The 21,186-nt window shown below is 21.5% G+C and overlaps 5 protein-coding genes across 5 annotated transcripts; 2 read left to right on the forward strand and 3 right to left on the reverse strand.

Moving 5' to 3' along the window:
• Positions 1–672: 672 nt before the first annotated feature.
• On the reverse strand, positions 673–1,890 carry PY17X_0109900 (uncharacterized protein; the record flags this gene model as incomplete). The annotated part of the gene is made up of 4 exons (XM_724702.2): positions 673–786; positions 914–1,435; positions 1,547–1,674; positions 1,800–1,890. 4 exons carry the CDS (start codon positions 1,888–1,890, stop codon positions 673–675), a joined length of 855 nt encoding a protein of 284 aa, XP_729795.2.
• Positions 1,891–4,866: 2,976 nt separating this feature from the next.
• Positions 4,867–10,086, forward strand: PY17X_0110000 (conserved Plasmodium protein, unknown function; the record flags this gene model as incomplete). The annotated part of the gene is made up of 1 exon (XM_022957835.2): positions 4,867–10,086. The coding sequence occupies one exon, from the start codon at positions 4,867–4,869 to the stop codon at positions 10,084–10,086; it is 5,220 nt and encodes a 1,739-aa protein (XP_022811255.2).
• A 774-nt stretch (positions 10,087–10,860) lies between these two features.
• PY17X_0110100 (mitochondrial ribosomal protein L19 precursor, putative) lies at positions 10,861–12,045 on the forward strand (the record flags this gene model as incomplete). The annotated part of the gene is made up of 3 exons (XM_022957836.1): positions 10,861–10,863; positions 10,983–11,340; positions 11,456–12,045. 3 exons carry the CDS (start codon positions 10,861–10,863, stop codon positions 12,043–12,045), a joined length of 951 nt encoding a protein of 316 aa, XP_022811256.1.
• Positions 12,046–12,357: 312 nt separating this feature from the next.
• PY17X_0110200 (pre-mRNA-splicing factor SLU7, putative) lies at positions 12,358–14,260 on the reverse strand (the record flags this gene model as incomplete). The annotated part of the gene is made up of 3 exons (XM_022957837.1): positions 12,358–13,490; positions 13,870–13,971; positions 14,191–14,260. 3 exons carry the CDS (start codon positions 14,258–14,260, stop codon positions 12,358–12,360), a joined length of 1,305 nt encoding a protein of 434 aa, XP_022811257.1.
• A 1,249-nt stretch (positions 14,261–15,509) lies between these two features.
• On the reverse strand, positions 15,510–17,696 carry PY17X_0110300 (uncharacterized protein; the record flags this gene model as incomplete). Its single annotated transcript, XM_719592.2, has 1 exon — positions 15,510–17,696. One exon carries the CDS (start codon positions 17,694–17,696, stop codon positions 15,510–15,512), a length of 2,187 nt encoding a protein of 728 aa, XP_724685.2.
• Between the last annotated feature and the right edge of the window lie 3,490 nt (positions 17,697–21,186).

Consider the following 21,186-nt stretch of genomic DNA (forward strand, 5'->3'; position numbering starts at 1 on the left):
AAAATAATAAAGTAAAATAAAATAAAATAATAAAATAAAATAAAGTAAAATACTATTTTAATTTAAAATACTATATCCTAAAAACTTTGTATGTGTGTGTGTGTGTATAAATATGAGGGGAAAAAATCACTGAAATTTAATTTTACAAAAAAAAATTGAAAAAAAGTGTCATTAAATCAAAATAGTAAACTTCAAATATTTTTAATATGAAGTACAATAATAAAAAAAAATTATATATACACACATATACATTTTATTACTGAAAACTATTGAAAAAAAAAAAAAAAAAAAAAAAAAAATCGCAGTCTTATTTTTCTTCAATAAAAGTATACATATTTTAGATTGGCGAAGAAAAAAAGAAAGCAAGTGAGAAAATCAGAAACTAGCCAGTTAAAAATATTTATTATAATATATGTAATATTATATATAAAACAGAAAAAAAATAAAACATAGAGACAAATATGTATGATTATATATATGTGTGTGTGTGTGTAAATGAAAGGGAATTGAAAACTTCAAAAATATATTTATTTAGATAATGCTATTGCATATTTGTTTGAGATTTTTATTAAATTTTTATATTTTTATATTTTATGAAATGTTATAAGCTCAAAAAAAAAAAAAAAAAAAAATGAAAGTATATTCTTTTTTTTTTTTTTTTCTCTCCTTCTATCATATATTATTTCCATGTGATATGCTAACTCTCCAGCGAACTCCATCTCCTGCTGGTCTATTCGAAATACAATGGCATGGGCACATCCAGCATAAAATGTTATTTCCAAAAACCTGTAGAGTAGTAAATAGGCGTGCATGTGTGTAAATTTGTATTGAGCTAATTTGGAATACATAGAGGGGCATTAAGCATAACTACACGTGGATACACACGTAGATATATATAACGTTTCATTCTAACCTGCTTGGCATTATCTTCACATCCTACATTATAAATATTATAGTCTTGATGATATATATCCATATTTTCAATGGTTGTTGAATTCTTTGAAATAAGTTTTAAATGAAATTTTGTAAATGGAACTAAAGCAAAAATTAAAACAAAAGTTAAAAATAAAACTATGGAAGCATAGGTATATTCAAGAGCTACAAAAGAACTATTTTCTTGAAAGCCAGTATCCATATATGCATTAATATTATCTATAAATATATAATGAAAAGTTTGGGTAGCAACCATAAATAAGCAAATTAAACCATAGAACAATAATTGTATAAAAAATCTTCTGTTATAAAATCCAACACAATTATTTATCCATGGACAATGATGATCCATATTTAATACACATCTATTACAAGCTGAACAATGATGTGTTCTATCTGGCTTCCATACATTGCAAATTTTACAATATCTTCTTCTTTTCACATCATCTCCAACATAAAACCCCCAATTTCTCGGAACTTTTCCTGGATCTGTTGATGCGCACTAAAAAAAAAAAAAAAAAAAAAAAAAAAAAAAAATCATATATAAATGAATCATATTACATTTGCAAAGCTTTAGATATAAAAATGTATATATGCAAAGATTTTATTTTACTTTTATAAAACTTAGTAAAAATAAACAAAAAAAGATATGGAAAGCAATGGCTATTGTCAATGAACCACTTCTATATGGAATAAACCATGATCTTAAAACTATTCCTGTATATCCGATGTATATAAATGCTACAAAAAAGGGAAAAATAATAATGTGTAGAAAAAAATAAATTAAAAGGAAATTTATATAACTTATGTTGCCACAACGAATCGTAGCACATATGCTTATGCTGATATTATCATTTATTTCTTACATAATATAAAAAAGACAATAAATATGAATATCGAACCACCTTTTTTCTTTTCTGGTTGCCCGTGTGATATCTGCATATATTTATGTGTCATTTTTTATATTGGTTGTGGTTTATTTATTTTATTGATTATATATATATATATATTAAATTGTCTAATAATAATAATATTATTATTATTATTTTCCTAACAAATTAATAATTATTCTTATAATATTCTCCTCATTGATTTGGGGGTGAATTTATTTTATCTGTCATTTGTAATGGTATTTATAGGTTACACACACATATATTAGCATACATATAAAACATATGCATATTATGTACATATATTTTATGTATTAATTTTATCTGTTCATTATATTTTTTTTATAAAAAATATAAATCAGTGAAAAATCAAAATGACATCACTGAATAATTTGCTTATTTCTCTTTTTTTTTTTCTAAAAAATGTCTATGTATATTTCTATGTTAAGGTGTGTTATAAAAAAAAAAAAAACAAAGAAAAAAAAAACAATACAACAATATAGCAGTATAACTAATTTCCTATTAAATATAATATCGCATTATCATTATATATGAAATTACAAAATCTACAACACTTAAATAATAAATGTATTACGAATATAAACACACATACATACAAATTTACTTATTTGTAAAAATATACATGCATATGCATAACATATCAGCATCAATATAGTAACATTTTATATGTTATAAAGAGCTGTAAATATTATGGATTATGTTAAATAAACAATTAATTTTTTTTTTTAATATTTTAAGATCATAACTTAAAAGGATTAAAAACAATATTCCAAAATATCTTTATCCAAGTCTTTTTTTTTTTTTTTTTATGTATGTTCATAATTTCTTCATTTTTTATCTTAACAATACATAAAATAAAATAAACATATAATAAAATAGTAATAATAATAAAATTAAAGAGAATTTATTTTTTTGTTGCAATGACAACTATAAAAATTAATTTAAAAAAAAAAACAAATATCCATAACTAACTAGTTTTCACAAATAATTAAAACATTTCACACTTAATAGTTTATTTAATATTCCTATATAAATATATATTATATATAGTACATACAAATATATTATATACTTTTTTTTAAATTTTTGTTTCAAATACATGTGTATTATGTATTATAAATTGTGTATATAATGTGTAAAATATAGTGCATAGGTATGTGTATAATTCCTTTCCTAATTTTTTATATTTTTCTAAAATATTTTACCTTAATCGTTCATATTATTTTAACATATCATAAAATATGAATACCGAATATCGCCACATTTATTTATTAAACAAAAAAAAAATTATGTACAGTTCATATAAAAAATTTCCTTTGTCTTATCATAATTTCCTTTATGCAGTTAATTTGTTAATCCATTCTAAGTGCATACGAATATATGCATCGCATGTATGCATATATTTTTTGCGTATTATTATTATTATTATTTGTATATATAAATTATGCGAATTAGTACGATCTTATTTGTTCTCCTTAAAAATTTTATTATTAATAAAAAAATAGACTATTATTTTTTTATTAATACATAGCCAACATTAAGAAATAAAAATGTTAATAATTTTTCAGTGATTTTAAATGTGTACACATATTCACACATAAATCCATAGTTTTTTTATTTTTAAAAAATGTTTATATATTTAGAAAAAATATATTTATTTATATGCTAAAATAAACCACTATCAAACGACATAAATATATCACATTGACTTGCATACATAAATAAAAAATAAAAAGAATTCGGGTAAATAGGCAAGGTACACAAACAAATTTTTAACTATATATAATAAAACAAAGGGTAATACTTAAAAAAAAAAAAATATATATATATATTATATATATACACAATTAGTGAGAAAATTAATTATATGAACAAAAAAAATGCAGATTTTATAAAAAAGGAAAATATTATATGGTAAGCCATATTCTTGTTATGTATACATGTAAAATTTTTTTGATGGAAACGGGGGTAATTTTAAATGTTTGCTATTTTAGGTGAAATCAAAATATACATCCTAATTTCATAATTTTTTTTTTTTTTTTTATTCGAATGTTGTAAAATTGTAATATACTAATCTATACATTTTTACACTTCCTAATAGCCATGTGTTTATTGTACTATAATTGTTATTTTGTTATTTATTATTTTTTAAAATAAAAAATAAATTATTTTCAAAATGGTAAATAGCTATATGCAATTTTTTAATTTGTAAGATAGTTATTATATTTTTAATTAAAAATATAACAAAATAAAAATATTATAATTTAATAGAAAATTTTATCATAAAGCAAACATGTATTCCTATGAAAAACGTGAATATTAATAACACTACATATATATACACATACATATATAATATTATATATATATGGGGGTAAACACATTTTTAACAAATCTTTTTCATTTAAAAAATATAAATGCATATTTTATTTTTATTTTTACTTTTAATATAAAATCAAATTGTTTATTTTTCCACTTTTAAATTAAAAAATTTTTAATTATCTTATTTATTCTTATTGAATGTAAGGAAGTAATATATTCTTTAAATTGTGAATATAGAATTGCATAAAATTATGTGCATATATATTTAAGGGTACACTTTTTTATGTATTATTTATATTTTTATCTTTTTCAAAATATGTTTGTATATATGCATATATTTAGTTTCCATAATTAAGCATTTGTGTATGTATAAGGGTTGTATAACCATATGTATTATAATTTAGGATAATAAATCAAGTATAATACCCTGTAGTTTTATTTCCATATTTATATAATACAAAAATCGCTATATATTAAAAGAAAATGATTGAATTGGCTATACTACATTAATAGGGTATGGAAAAATGGGATAAAATGAGTTCCTTATATAAACAAACAAATATATAAACAAATATATAAACAAATATATAAACAAATATATGCATGTATATATGTGTATGCATGTATATATATGCATGTGGGAATGTATGCAGAAAGTAGCTAGCGGATTTATACATACAGAATTCGTATATATAACGGGATGGATAATCGTAGCACAGAAAATAAACGGCGGCAATATGAAACAGGTTCTGATTATGAAAAAGAAAAGGTAGATGTAGACAGTGAATCCTCGGATTCACTCTTAGAAAATTTACTTAATTTAAATAAAAATAATAATTTGAATGAATCTGAAAATATAGATGATATGTTTTATGCATCTATTCCAACAAACAATAAATTCAAAAACAGAAAAAAAAATAAACAGATTGAAAATGATGAATGGGAAGAGTTAGATTTGCATCATAGATATAGTTATGAACAGACTAGCGATATGAACGAAGAGGAAGAAGAGAATGAAAGTGGCGAGTATGTTGGTAAAACTGAGGAAGAGAATGAAAGCGACGAATCTGTTGGTAAAAATGAGAAAGAGGAAGAAAGCGAATATTCAGATTTGGGAAGTGATGATGATGTTTTGAAATATTATAATATGGTTAAAAGTAACAAAAGAAATGATGAAAGTTTACAAAATAAAATTAACAAATTATTAAATTTGAAGAAAAAAGTTGAAACATATGAAGAGAAACAAAAAAAAATATTACTAAATTCGGTAAATGATGATGATATTGATACTTTATTATATGACACTGAGGAAGATGAAACATGTCTTTCTTATTTTTTGAATAATATAAATAAATTTAAAAAAAAAACGCTATCTGAGTGTGAAGATGTAGGTAGTGGGGAGGTGACCACTTGCCAAGAACAAAGTGGTATAGCAATGGAAAAAAAAGGCGAAAAAAAGGGAGAAAAAAAAGGAGAAAATGCAGACGAAAGGGCAGGCGAAAAGACAGACGAAATATTCAACTCTATTAACAATAGAAATATCATAATAGATGAAGAAAGGTTGCTAGATATTAATAATATAAACTTAAACAATATTTTATATTTTTATTTTTATTCAAATCAGTCTTATATATTAAATTTAGGGAATGAAAATAAAAATAAAAATATATATACATATGATTCATATATATTTGAAAATTATGACGAATTAGATGATGAACTAACTGACTCAAAATTAGATAATAGTTCAAATACAAGCATAAGTGATGAAGATTTATTATTATTAAAACATAATAATAACGAAAGTGATGATGATATTTTTGAGGATGAGAATGTATACATAGATAAGCAAAGGGGTTTGAAAAAAAAAGGGAAAAAAAAAAAAGGAAAAAAAAAAAAAGGAAAAAGAGAAAAAATGATTACATCTACTGAACCATCAAAAATGAATAAAGAAGTTGAAAATTTAATAAATAAAGCTAATAATAATTATATTAATCAAAATTATGAAGAATGTATAAAATTATTAGAACAAGTTATAAAAATATCTCCCGATTTACATGACCCTTATCATTTATTGGGTTTAATATATGAAAGAGAATATAATAATTTAAAAAAAGCGATAAATTATTATTTAATAGCAGCACATCTAACTCGTAATGATTTTTTAACATGGTATAACATTTCGAATTTATGTAAAATTGAAAAGGAATATAATATATTGCTATATTGTTTATATAAAGCTATGAGATTATATAAGAGAAAAAAAAAGGCAATATTACAAAAAAAAAATAAAGAAAATGAAAAAATTTCAAATTGCAATGAAGATGAAGCTCAAATAGAGTTCAAAGAAATAAATTGTGACAATTTTGACAAAAACGAATTATTTGACAAAAACGAATTATTTGACAAAAAAGAATTGTTTGACAATTTTATGAATCATTTATATTTTAATATTGCATTTACATATATATTAATAGAAGATTATAAAAATTGTCTAAAAAATTTATTAATAATAAAAGAAAATAATGATATAGATTCATATGAAATAATTGTGGATATATATATATGTATATGTTTGGTAATTATAAATCGACCAGATGAATGTTATAGCTTTTTAAAAGACATGTATATAAAAATAATGAAAAAAAAAAATCATTATAATTTGAGATATCACGAAAAAAATATAATTTGTTTATTTATGCAAACACAAATATTAAATAATAAATACAATGAATGTATATTTGTTTATAAAAAACTGACAAAAAAATGTGAACATGTACATATTGATATATTTGCACAATTCATAAAATCTATAATAAGTATTGTAAATTTTAAATCTAACTATTTAATTAATACATTTTTTTTTCAATTATTAAAAAAAAATTATATTTTATATGAAGATATTATTTTTAATATTGCCGAGTCATATTATTCTAAAGGAATGTATACATGTGCAATATTTTTTTATAAACTTATTTATAAGCAAGGCAAACAAACAAATTGCAATGATATAACCCAAAGAGATGGCACCGAAAATGGCGATGAAAACGAAACCGCTTTTGACTATGCAATGGGTGAAAAAACGGCTTCAACTAATGATATCATATCTTTTGACAACAAAATAAATGTTACAAATTTTGTATATAAAATGGTAAAAAGCTATTATTATATAGGAAATTATATAAAAGGAGAAAAGATAATATTAAAAATATTAAATAATGAAAATATCGAAAAAGACAATATAGAAATAGATATAAAAACATTGTATATTGATATTTTATATAAATTAAAAAAATATAATAAATCAATTAATATACTATTAAGTATTAAAGAAAAAAAATTAAGATCAACATTTTCTATACCTAAACCACTTAGTAATAAAGAAAGAGAAATATTATTATTAAAAATATTTAAAAAAAAAAATAAATTATTATTATACACATCACATAATAAATATATTTTACACATATTTTATATATATCCTCAAAAAAAACAAAATTTTGATAAAACTTTTAATAATCATGTTTATTATATGTATGACAATTATGTATCTCATAAAAATATTAATAATATTATTAAAATAAATTCAAATATATGTTTTTGTTATTTTTGTATAAAATATAATTTACCAATCTTAAATTATTTTTATTTGTTTAACATTTTAGATATAATAAATTGTAAAAATAATGAAATAAAAGAAATGGGAAAAAAGCATATTGCAGAATTATATAAGTATCGTGAATATTTGCTTTATTTAATTTATTCCTTTAATATATTTAAAAATAAAAATAAAAAAGAAAACTATAATACTATTGTTTATAAAAATTTGAAAATAGAAAAAAACAAATTATTTTACAAAGACATTATGATAATTGATATTAACAAATTTATTCAAGAGAATTATTCAGATCAAAATGAAATATTTAATTATAATAAAAAAAAAGAATTATTAAACACATTTTCCGATATCAATAATATACAAAAAGAGTTTTATTCTAGTATCTATAAATATAAATATAATATTGAATCCGAAATATTAAATAATAGAATTGTTATGAAGTTTTACAAATTTAGATATACTCTTTTTTATTTTTTATACGAATTGGAACATGATTTTAGCAGAATATATGCATGTATGGAAAAAGAGACTATTCATTTTAAAAAATTAAAAAAAGACAATCATAAAAATGGAAAAACAAATTGTGATAACATAATTTATCAATCACATTCTGGTATTGATTATGATGAAGATTATGAAAAAAAAAAAAAAAAAAATTCAATTAATAACATTGATAAAATAAAAGAAAAAAAAAAAAAAAAAGGAGTTTCATTTTTGCACACAAAAAAAAAAATGAACTTTTTTTCTTTCGAAAGCTATTTAGGACTTTATTTTAGTATTCTATTTTTAGAAGAATGTTTTTTTTTAGTAAGTATAATGAATTTATATGATGATTCTATTCATATGTTAAGTTTATATTTAAAGAATAGGAAATCCAGTAAAATAAAATTATTAACATATATAAATTTTATAAAAAACGAATTTAAAAAAAGACATGATACAAATATGTTTTCTAATATTCATTATTATTTTTTTGACAATATATATACTAATAGTATAAAGGAAAATATTAATAAATATTATAATAAAATCATAAAAAATAATAATAATAATGATGTAAAGAACCGAGATTGTAGATATTATATTTTTCGAATTAATTTATTACTTAATAGATTGTATATATCCAGTGGGAATTATGAAAAACAAGTTAGATACTTAAACGATTTGTATATATTTAATAAAAAAAAAAAAAATGAATATAGAATTTTAAAATATTATAATGATATAGTTTTAACAGGAAACTTTTCTCAAAATTTTTTAGTATCAGTATCAAGATCAAAATATAAAAATATTCTAATTATATTTAGACTTTTTCTAGTTAGAAGTATACATTTTGATAAAACAAATCCATTTCTTATTTATTTAATTGCAAATGTTTGTAATATATCATCTATGGTTATTCATGCAATTCATGAGTTTACACGGGCTTATACCTTCTTGTTAAATTCAAGACGTGAAAATAATCGTATATTGAATAAGGAGAATATAGATAATGTTCCAATTAAAAATAAAATGGAAAAAATAAACATAAAGAATTTGAATGAGGGTGTAACAAGAGAATTGTGTGATAGTGCATTTGATCAAAGTAATGATTCAGAAATCGAAATGGATGAAAAAACTGAAACAGAAGTTGAAAAATATCTATATATGAAAAATAAATTAGAAAACAAATTTGAAGGAATATCTGATAATATAAATTTTTTGTTTAGTTTGATGGCGTCTTATTTCAATTACTCAGGGGCATATAAAGTAGAGAATAGAGAATCTGTTATTATGACTTCTTTTTGTATATTAAATGAATATATATTAAAAAGATATGAACAAAAAATAAAAAATAAAAAAAAAAAATATATAAAATATTCTCAATTTTATAAAATTTATAAATATATATATTTAGCTGAAATATTATATAATTTAGGAAGAGCCTTACATTATTTATCTTATTTTAATGAATGTATAAAATTATATTTAAATGTTATAAAACTTATAAAAAAAGCAGACAAAGAAATAAAAAAATTATTAAAATTTAACGAAAAATTTATATATGACTATGTTATTAATATGAAAAAGTGTATGTGTTATACTTGTCTTAATTATCCATTTATTTATCAAAAAACAGATTTAATAAAAATAGTAAATTATTACAGAAATCTAAATACAAAATATTCGAATTTTTATCTCCTTTTTTTTGATAAAAAACATCTTCTTTTTTCCGCGTCATATAATCTTAGTGTCATTTTTAGAAAACTTGGAAGGTTTGAGCAAGCAAAGTATTTTCTTCGTTATATTGTATGGGATTAGTATCCAACAAATGAATACTAAATTATATATATCACACATTTATTTTTATACTAAATATGTAGTATAATATTAAGTATTTTTAATTAGTTATTTTTTTTTTTTTTAATTAGCTATTTTTTTTTTAATTGGCTATTTTTTTTTTTAGTTAGCTATTTTATTTTTTAGTTAGCTATTTTATTTTTTTTGTTGGTATCATAAATATACCTATTTCATTTATACTTGGTATAAATTCACACACATACATAAATTTTATTATATATCCAATTTATATGGATATCCATTTTTTACTTTATTTGGTTGTGATTATGTGTATTAATTAGTAAATTTTCTCTTTTTATTTAACAACTTTTCAAACATTAAATTATGTTAATTATTTTTTTTTACGTATGCAAAAAATAGTTTAAAATTTTGGTGATATTTTTTTTACCTAATCCTATATTTCACCGTGGGTGTATATATTCATTAAAAAAAAAAAATATATATAATATATATATATATATATATATATATATATATATATACATTAAGATTTAATTTGCTTTCGTTTTTTTCTTCCTTTTTTTTTCAGCAAATTCTGAGAAAATATGCTTATTGTATATAAAAAAATATATTAATAAGAATAGGTGGAAATAATAACTCATTTTATTATGTAAATATATTTTTTTTTTTAACTATGAAATGATAGAAAAATTTAGTCAATCAAATGTAAATCAGCAAGTAGAAAGTATCACATACCCTTGAACACAGAAGAAAAAAAAAATAATAAATAGAATAATGGTAAGTTTATAAAAAATAAGTTATTTTTATTTTTGAAAATGTGACATAAAGTAATGTATTTCTATTTATTTATATATCATAATACCCCCTTTTCATTTCTTCCTTTCTTTTCTGTGCAGATAAAAAGATACATAAGAACAAAAGTTATAACAAGTTTAAATAAATATAAGTGCTATAATATAAAAAATGAAAAGACGTCAAAGTACTGGCCTAATATAAATTGTATTGATAAAGATGAAGAAAATATAGAAAAGAAATGTAAAGAGAAAGGAGAACAAAGCAAAAAAACAATACCTTACTATAAAAATTATATGCATGATTTTTATAACAGGCAGTTAATGCACAATCTCCATTTAGTTGAAATGAACAAAATGAATAAATTAAGAAATTTCAAAATGCCTAAAATACACACAGGAGATCTAATTGAAATCAAATACGAGTTGTCACGATCTCAGCAGACGTTTGCAATTTTTCAGGGTGGGCACACTTTGCACATTTTGCATGTTTTGCATATTTTATACTAATTTATATATTTTTACAATTTTTACAATTTTACAATTTTTACAATTTTTATAATTTCCCCCCTTAACAGGCTACTGTGTTGACATCCGCAGAAAAAGACTCGACTCTTCATTTATTGTAAAAAATATATTTGATGGTGTAGGGGTGGAGCAATTGATACCATTTTATTCGCCACGAATTTTATATGTAAAAAACGTAAGAAGCTTATATAATATAAATGAGGAAAAACTTAAATCATATTATAAAATAAATAAACCAATAACAAGAGATTATAGATATATGTGGCAATATAATGTAAGAGGAAAATATGAAAAACCTCGAGGACAACATAAACCGGGTATTAGATCTATTGAACCCAAAATTAGAAGACGACTAGCTAAATTAAAAAAAAAATATATGAAAAGAAGAATAGAAAGTAATTTATCGTCTTACATATTTGGTGGTGTATATGCGCAATATACAAGAAAAAGGACAAGATTAGTTCGTGCAGAAATATATAGAAGAATGCTTATATATGCATTAGATGAAGAAAATAGAAGAAAACAAAAATTAAATAAAAGACGAGAAAAAGAACATTGGAATAATTTTAAAATTAATAAAAATAAAGGAGATAATGCTTTCATGTCTTTACCCTCTAATCATCCTCTTGTGAATGCTTGATGATTAGTGGATTGGATAAAGTCATGTTTCATAAAAAGGTTTGCGAAAAGTACAATATGTTAATATTATATATATAGTAATAATAATAATAATGATAATAGTAATAATAATGATAATAGTAATAATAATGATAATAGTAATAATTTTCTCAATAGTTTTTAAAGAGACAAATTTGGTACGAATAAACAAGTTTAAGAAATGTAAAATTAAAGTAAACAAAAAAAAAAAAATGAGAAATGGAAAAAGCGGAGTAATAATCGATTTATTAATTATAATTTGTTTGTAAGTGAGAATTTGAAGAAATAAAAAATATTATGATTGAACACAATGTTGAAACTTGTCAGTACATTTGCAACATTTATAACCCCATTTTTTTGTTTCCCGATCATAATAACTACCAAAAATTGATGTATGATCTGAAATATAAATATCCTCTTCATATTTACTTAATATTTTTATTTTATTATTTTTTTTACTATCAATTTGATCGACCGGTTTATATTCTGTGTAAACTTCAGAATGTATAAGTTCTTGTTGATTATTATTTTCTTTTGTTATATTTTCACATTTATATGTTTTTAATATATCTTCTTGTTTTTTTTTAATTAATTTATTTTTTTTTTCTAAAAATTCTTTATACATTAATTCGAGTTGGGTAGGCTGGGCATTGAAATGAACATTTTCACCTCTTTTATATGATTCCCATGCAAATATTTCTAATTTCTTCGATTCAATTGCATCTCCTGTATTATTATAATAATTTTCACCTTTATAATAATTACTATTTTCTAAATTATTTTTGATATTAGCTAATGGGTCCTCTCTCATACTTCTACTTTTTGGATCATAAAAAGCAGAGTTTAAATTTAAGTTATATAGATATTTTGCTGTATCTTCTCTGATTCTTAAATTTCGAGCAATTGTTTTATTTTTTTCATTTTTGTTATTTTTTTTATTATTTTGTTTATTATCATTTAAATCGTTATCTTTTTCACTATCACTACTTAATTCGCTATCTTCAGCATCTCCTCCTTCTTCTTCATCTTCATTTTCTTCATTTTCTTCTTTTTTTTTTTTTATTGATTGTTTTTCATATTTTTTTTTCAATTTTTCTGCTTTTCGTTTTTTTTGCTCATCTACTATTTTTTCATATTCTCTATATATATGATCGAAATTATTTGGATCATATCCTACCCATCTATCTCTATTTCCATCATATCCTAGATCTTGAGTAACACATAAATAGTCTTCATCATTTTCTTTATTCATAAAATTTTTTTTTTTTTTTCTTGTTCTTTCTAAACAATATTTTTCTGTATGTGCAGCACTTCCACAATTTTTGCAAAAATCTTGTTTATTTTTTATATTTTTAACATAAATTTTTCGATTTCTTTCTTCTTCTATTTTTACTTTATCTGCTTCTCGATATCTTTGATGTTTTAGACCTAAAAGGATGTGTATTAACAGTTATTCGAATATATATGCAGACATGTAGTAACATATGCACACATTTTATGTATTAAAAAATTGGGCCAAATTACTTAAAGAATGTGTCTTAAGGTTTCGAACAAATTATTTGTAGGGTTGAAATAGAGGAGTATACTTGTTTGTAACTGCATTTGTAAATTTTACCGAACATTAAAATGGGCCATACAGTTTGTTTTTTCACTCTGTTTTTCCCCCCATTTTTTCCACCATTTTTTCCACCATTTTTTCCACCATTTTCCCCCCCATTTTTCCCCCCCATTTTTCCCCCCTCTTTTAAGACACAGTTATTTTGCCCGAGCAATGCATTTTTATTATAAAAAAAATATTTTTTCTAACCTGGTTGTGTTTGATTTAAATACCAAGGGGCTTTGAGAATATATTGTGGCATATGAGGGTTTATATCATTTCCATCTTCATCTTTTAGAGCTTCCAATTTTCCTGAATAATGTAAGATATCATTAAAATGAAATATAATAAATATCTTGTATTGAAATAAAACGAATGAATAAGCATATAAAGTTATGATAAATGGAAATAGTGAGCACATACGTGTGCATTTAGCCATCTACATATGTATATATATATATATGAAATTGAGAATGGATATATATATACATGTTTCTTTATAGATAAACAATATGTACATAAAATTTATACCGGCTTTCCGAGCTTCATTTAGCTCCCTTTCTTTTTTTTTTTCTTCTCTTGTTTCATTTTTAGAATTCATTTTATATATATGTCATTATTTTAACATTATAATTTATTTCTCAAAAAGTATAAATAAATTTAAATTTTATTTAATTGTTAACTAAACATATTTATTGTTCTAAGAACTACAAGAGACTTAAATATTACTTAATATATTATATGTGAATTTACAAATTTAATCAGCTATTTTTTTTGAGAATAAAAAAATAATTAAAACTTCTAAAATAACATACTACACTATCCCTTTACATATTATATGTTATAATATCACATTTTTATATTTTTATATTTTTATATTTTTATAATTTTGCTGAATTTATGTTATTTTCTCATTTCTCTATGATTCAGTAGTAAAATAGGATTTTTGTTCGCATATGCAAAAAAATATTTTGGGGAATAAAATATGCATATTTATGCATTATTTATATTTAAAAAAAAAAAAAAAAAAATTTATTTTATTTTTCTTTTAATTTATTTATTTTCTTCCAAGTTAAAAAAAAAAAAATCGTTTTTTTCTATCCACAATTGTTATATATTTTAACTGTTATTTTGATTTTAGCTAATTTTGACTAAATCTTGCAAAGTTGGTAAACAATGAAATTTTCATTTTTATGAGGATAGCAAGTTCATTTTATTTCGTAAAAAATTAAAAGTAGCTATTTAACACTTATTAATTAAAAATAAAATTATGTTAATATTTTTTTCCCTTATAAAAAAGGAAGCGGTCAAAAGGAAGAGGTCAAAAGGAGCGGCCAAAATGAAACGGCCAAGACATTGTTCTCCAATTTTATCTTTAAAAAAAGCAGTTTTGACACTAAAGTGTGTATTTAAATTAGCTTTAAAAACAAATTGTTGCCAAAAAATGTAGAATATAAATGCATATGTGTATAACGTTTATAGTTATAAGGAGCATTTTTATGTATTAATTTGCACTTGTATTTTATGTAAAATAATCACAAAAATTAAAATGCGCATATACATACATCTAAAAATTTGCGAAGAAAGTGTTGTAGACACTATTCCATTTATGGAGCGTGAGAAAAAAATGAAAAAAAATGAAAAAAAAAATGAAAAAAAAAATGAAAAAAAAAATGAAGAAAAAAATGAAGAAAAAAAACTGCCTCTACTGTTAAGGCAATAAAAACGGTTAAGAGGAAAAGTTAAACAAATAATGCATATTTATACCATGGGTGTGTATAAAATTTTAGTAATATTTGATACTTAAGATATAATTTTTTTTTATCGAAAAATGGCAGATATTTTCTATATTATATATTATTTTTTATTTTGAGTTGCTCAAAAATAATGAGTCTATACATATTAATAATGAATTTTTTTCCATCTGAATCTAAAAACTTTTCCGCTTCGGAAAGCATATCTTTTGGTGCAGTTTCTTTTAATATTTGCTCGATAAAAAAGTTGCTTATTTCTTCTATAACTTCTTTTTCATCTTCCCCTATATATTCTGTTATATTTTTATATATCCATGGTTTCAAGTTTGTACTAATATTATCTTTTAATTTTAATATATTCCATTCGATTGGGTAATTAAAAATATCTTCTTCTCCTAAAGGTATCTTTTCTAATATTTTTTTTGATTTTTCAATTATATTAATTGTTTTAGATGTATCATTTTTTCCTTTCCTTTTTTTCCCTAATTCTATCTCTAGTTCATATGCTATTATTGGATCGTTTTTTAGAGATTCTATTTCCTCTGTATGTTCATTATTTGTTATATTTGATTTTTTATTACTATCACTTTTTTGATTAGTAGCATCTCCTTCTTCTTCTTCTTCTTCACTTTGTGCATTTTCGCTAGTTACTTTTTTTTTCTTGTCATTTACCTTTTCCGTTTCGCTGTTTGTTATTTTTCGCTTGTTTTTTGAGTTTTTTTTTTTATTGGTATTATTATCTTTATCTTGGCTAGATTCTTCATGCTCCTTTTCGATTTCAGAATTTTCGATTTGTTCAGGTTTTTTTTCATCTTCATTTTTATTTAACTGTTTAGTATCATGATTTTTATTCTCTCCTTTTTCAACATTTTCGTTTGTTTTATTACTGTCAAATACATATGAAAGAGCCGCAGCGAAAAAGCCGCCCTTTTTTGCCTTAACTTGAGCAGTAGCAGTATCGCCATTTTGTCCATTTTTTTCATTTTTTTCGTCCTGTTTTTCTAACATTTCTTCCTCTTTTTCTCTCTCTTTTTCTTCCTCTTTTTCTCTCTCCTTCTCTTTCATTGCCGCATCAAGGTCCTTTATTTGTTCTGCTTTTTTTTTGGCTTCTTCCAATTCTTTTATTTCATCTAATCTATCTTGTTCATCTAATTTTTTTTCTTTTGCTCTTTTTGACCTTCTACTTTCTCTTCTTTTTGAACTTGAAATATTTGAATCTTCATTTTCTCCTTTTAGATCCAATTCGATAAGTTTAGCAATATCTTTTTTTTTTATTTGAATAAATTTATTCCATTCTCTATATGTATCTTTTTTAATTTGTTCTTCTAATTGTAACCATTCTTTTTCTCTTTTATAAAAATCTTTTTCTAGATCTTTTTCTTTTGCATCAAGTTTTTCAATTCGGTCTCTTTCCCTCCAATGGGTTTTATAATTATTAGTAACATATTTTTTTTTTTCGCTTTCTTGAGTTGATTTGTTATCATTATTCTTTTCGTTATTATTATCGTTATTTTTTTCATTATTATTATCGTTATTTTTTTCGTTATTTTTTTCGTTATTTTTTTCGTTATTTTTTTCATTATTATTATCATTGCAGTTTATTCCTCTATCATGGTCATATATTTTTTTATTTGATACAGATTTATTATCCATATTATTTTGAGTAACATTGTTATTACTTACATTTTTATATTCATCTGTTTCTGTTTCTTTATTTTTTCCACTTTTTTCATAATTATTATTAATATCGCTAATAATTTTTAAAACATCCATTTTTTTATTTTTTAAATCTTGTTCTATATCGTTTAAAATTTTATTTTTTATTTCTTTTAATTCAGATGAATTATTTGCAATATTTTCTTCGTTGATATTTTTTGTATCATTTTCAAAAAGTGTAACTTCTCTTTTTTCAAATAAAATATCTACAATTGAATCAAATTTTTTTTTTAAATTATCATTACAATTAACTTTTAATTTTTTTTCACATAATTCTATATTATTTAATATATTTATACATAAATAAACATTATATATATCTTTGTATTCACAAAATCCAAAATTTATTAATTCATTTGTTGATGGGTTTCTTTGTCTATGCCAATTATTTATATCACCAAATATTTTTAATATTTTTATTATATTTTCCTCTTCAACATATTTACTTATATTTCCTATATAAACTACATTATTTCCATTTCCTTGGTTTTCGGATTCCTCCTTTTTTTCTTCGTCCTTATTTACTACAAGTTTCAAGTTAGTGTAAAATGCCTTATTATTAATCATATAAAAATACAAGTTTTATTTTTTCAAAATGTGGATGGATGGATGGATGGATGGATGGATGGATGGATGAATGAATGAATATTTGTCTGCTTATTATTTAGTATGTTAGCTATTCCGTTACTTTATTTGTTACGGAATTTTTTACTTTTCCTTTTACTCTGTTACTAATTTCTTTCGATTTTCACAAAGCGTTTTTAATTATGAACATTGGAATATGAATGACATAATTAAAAAAGTGGAGCTAAAAGTGGAGCTAAAAGTGGAACTAAAAGTGGAACATAAAAACATGCGATTATATTAATTTAATCACTTTTTATAAATAATTTTACATGTTTATCCATTTCAAATGGTACTTGGATATAATCATTAATTGAACCCCCCTCTCCTATAAATTATCGTCGTTAAAAATAGCTATATAACTTTTTTTATATTTTTTTGTAATTTATTATTATAAAAATTGTAAAAAAAAAATATAGCTATAAATTAACCGAATTAAAAAAATATATTTCTCCTTAGTAATAATTTATATAGACTTATGAATTAATATAAGGGATAATGAGTTATATTTTTTTGCATATTATAAATAGATATAATATTAACCCATTCATTTGTATAGTATTATGTACATATTTTTTAAAAATTATTTTTTTTAATGTAGCTAATTTAGTGCTTTATATATTACATGCCTTATGAGTTTCAAAACTGTTACTAAAATATCACAACAAGATAATATACATATTAATAATGTTTATGAATCTATATACATGAGGAAATATTATTTGGTAAAATAAAAAAAAAAATTATAAAATGGGACAAAAAGTAAAAAAAAAATATATTTATATAACTATACTACAGAATATTTCATTTATTTACGTTTTCTATTTCGATATACAGAAATATACCCTTTTTAAAATTATTTCATATTTTATGATGTTTGCCACCAAATTGGAAAAAAATTATACATTTTTTACGAACATTTTTACGAACATTTTTACGAACATTTTTATGATTTTGCTTTCTCCTAACATAAAATGTTTATATGTAAACAGGGTCATATATATTTTAAAACAAAAAACATACATATAATTTTTAAAGAATTATATAAATTATGTATGCTTTCTTTCGCAACTCAACTGCCAATTTTTCAATTCTCCCATTCCTTTTATAAAGACGCTTACATAATACCTTTGTATTAAATTTCTTTGGGGACCCGTATTATTACTACAACTTTTGGCTATTACTAAAAATTATATATACATATACATATATATATTTTGTGGTTATCACCTTAAAATCACGTGATGATATATGTTAAATAATATGAAATGTGTATAACGCTGCTCTTACATATATTTGAACATAGACACAACAACTACATGTGTCCATAACATACTAATTTAGCGATAGTTAAAATATTATACTAACTAGTTTTTCTTTAAAAAATGTTCATATTTTTTTAAATATAGCTATAAAAAAAAATTATTAGCTAGCTAGCCATTTTACATTTTTTAGCCGTCATAATAATATGTTAATTATAACGGATAACTCATATGGATTCTCATTACGATTAAGTATAAAAAATTGAACAAAATATATGTTATTATAAAAGGGAATAAATTATCGTTACTTGTATTTTCTCTTTTTTTTTACATTATATCATACATTGAAATAAAAAAGACCGTATTTCCATAAAATGAATAATATTCAAAATTATATTGAATAAGCAAAAAGATAAAAATATACCATAAAAATATGATTATAAAGAAAATTTCAAAATAGTGTATAGTTTTCCTATAATTTGAAAATAATAAAATATTGATTATCGTTAATTTTGTTTTTTTTTTTTTAATTTAAATAAAAACAAATAGGATAATACATACTTATAAAGGGAATTATACTAATTGAAGCATTGATACTTATTTCAAAAACACATAAGAATAAATCGTATATAATGTTTACAAATGATGTTATCATTTATTATTAAACAAATTCTGAATGGTCATATTTATTCGATTCCTTTAAATTCTTTAAAAAATTCTATAAATAAAACGAATTTTATATTTTCCTTTTCAATTGAACAAAAATTTTGTTTATCATTTGAATTAAAATTTATCTTTTAAAAATGTACAGCCGTATGTATGTTCATAATAATATAAGAAATTTATTTCATATTCGGTGAGAGACGAAGAGAGGGGAAAAAATAAGTATTTTGTTTATTATCAAAACGAAAGTAAATAAAAAAAAAACATATGTAAGCACACATATATGAATATACATCATACTTTCATTTATTTTAATAATTTTATTTGCAAACAAAAAAAAAAAAGGTATCATTGTTCCTTTTACATATTATTCTTTAAAAAGAATCAAATAATAATTTAACACATGTACTTTTAATAGTCCCATTAATATTATGAACATACATATACTCGCAAATGCACTAAAAAGATTTAAAATATTTCCTGAGGGTATGTCTAATTTAGTAAATAAAAAGAGAAGCGAAAATTGATACATATTAAATTTTGTTCATACTAGCTATTCCGTCTCATAAACCGACTTGAAATAGCATAATTAGGTGAGTAAATTATAAATTATTAAAGGATAGTAATAAATTAAATATTTGATATAATTATGCGCGAGGAAATACAATATTCCGCATTTTTTTTTTTTGGTAATATAAAACCACAGAAGGTATATATGACTTGCATTCCGCAATAGTGGATAATTTATTTGGGTTAATTTAATATATATTAAAAAATATATGTTCATTAAGATATAATATTATATGCATATATATTTTTCGTACGTAGCGCAGGTGCGAAAACGATGCTATATATACGTACGCATTATGAATTGCATAAAAAAAAAAAAATAATTTTAAACAAAACATGGTAATCACATCTATGTGCAAAATATTAAATTTGCAATTTTAAGAAAAATTATAAAAATATACAATAATAAATATCAATCCGACTCTCGCTGATTTTTATTATTATATATATGCGTTATCATAAATATTTGCGCACTTATATATATGCACATGTGTGTGTGTGTAACGAAAACGATTTTTTTTAATAAAAATAAAAAAAAAAATAATAAAATATTATGTGCGTATTAAGTATAATGATGGCAATTTTTAAATATAAATAAAGGCGAACTCAATGAATTATAATAGCTAAAAATATAAATTTATTGCTTTTTTATATGCACATATATCCTTTGTCCATTTTGTAGCACTTTTTTTTTACGTATTTAAAATTTATTTAAATAATATTGCCTTTTTTTTTTTTTTTTTTATGCATACATAGCTTTTTGCATTAATAGTTCAGAAAAAAAAAAATGGGTCAGAAATGATTTAAAAAATCCAGTAAAGCATGTAAAAAAAAAAAGTGCATACATATGAATTTTTTTTTTCAAAAAATAAAAAATATACGTTTAATGAATTAGTTAAAGTATACATTAAAATATTTTACGTTCCAAAAAAAAAAAA

The sequence above is a fragment of the Plasmodium yoelii genome (assembly GCF_900002385.2).
Source record: "Plasmodium yoelii strain 17X genome assembly, chromosome: 1".
In the NCBI taxonomy this organism is placed as follows: domain Eukaryota; phylum Apicomplexa; class Aconoidasida; order Haemosporida; family Plasmodiidae; genus Plasmodium; species Plasmodium yoelii.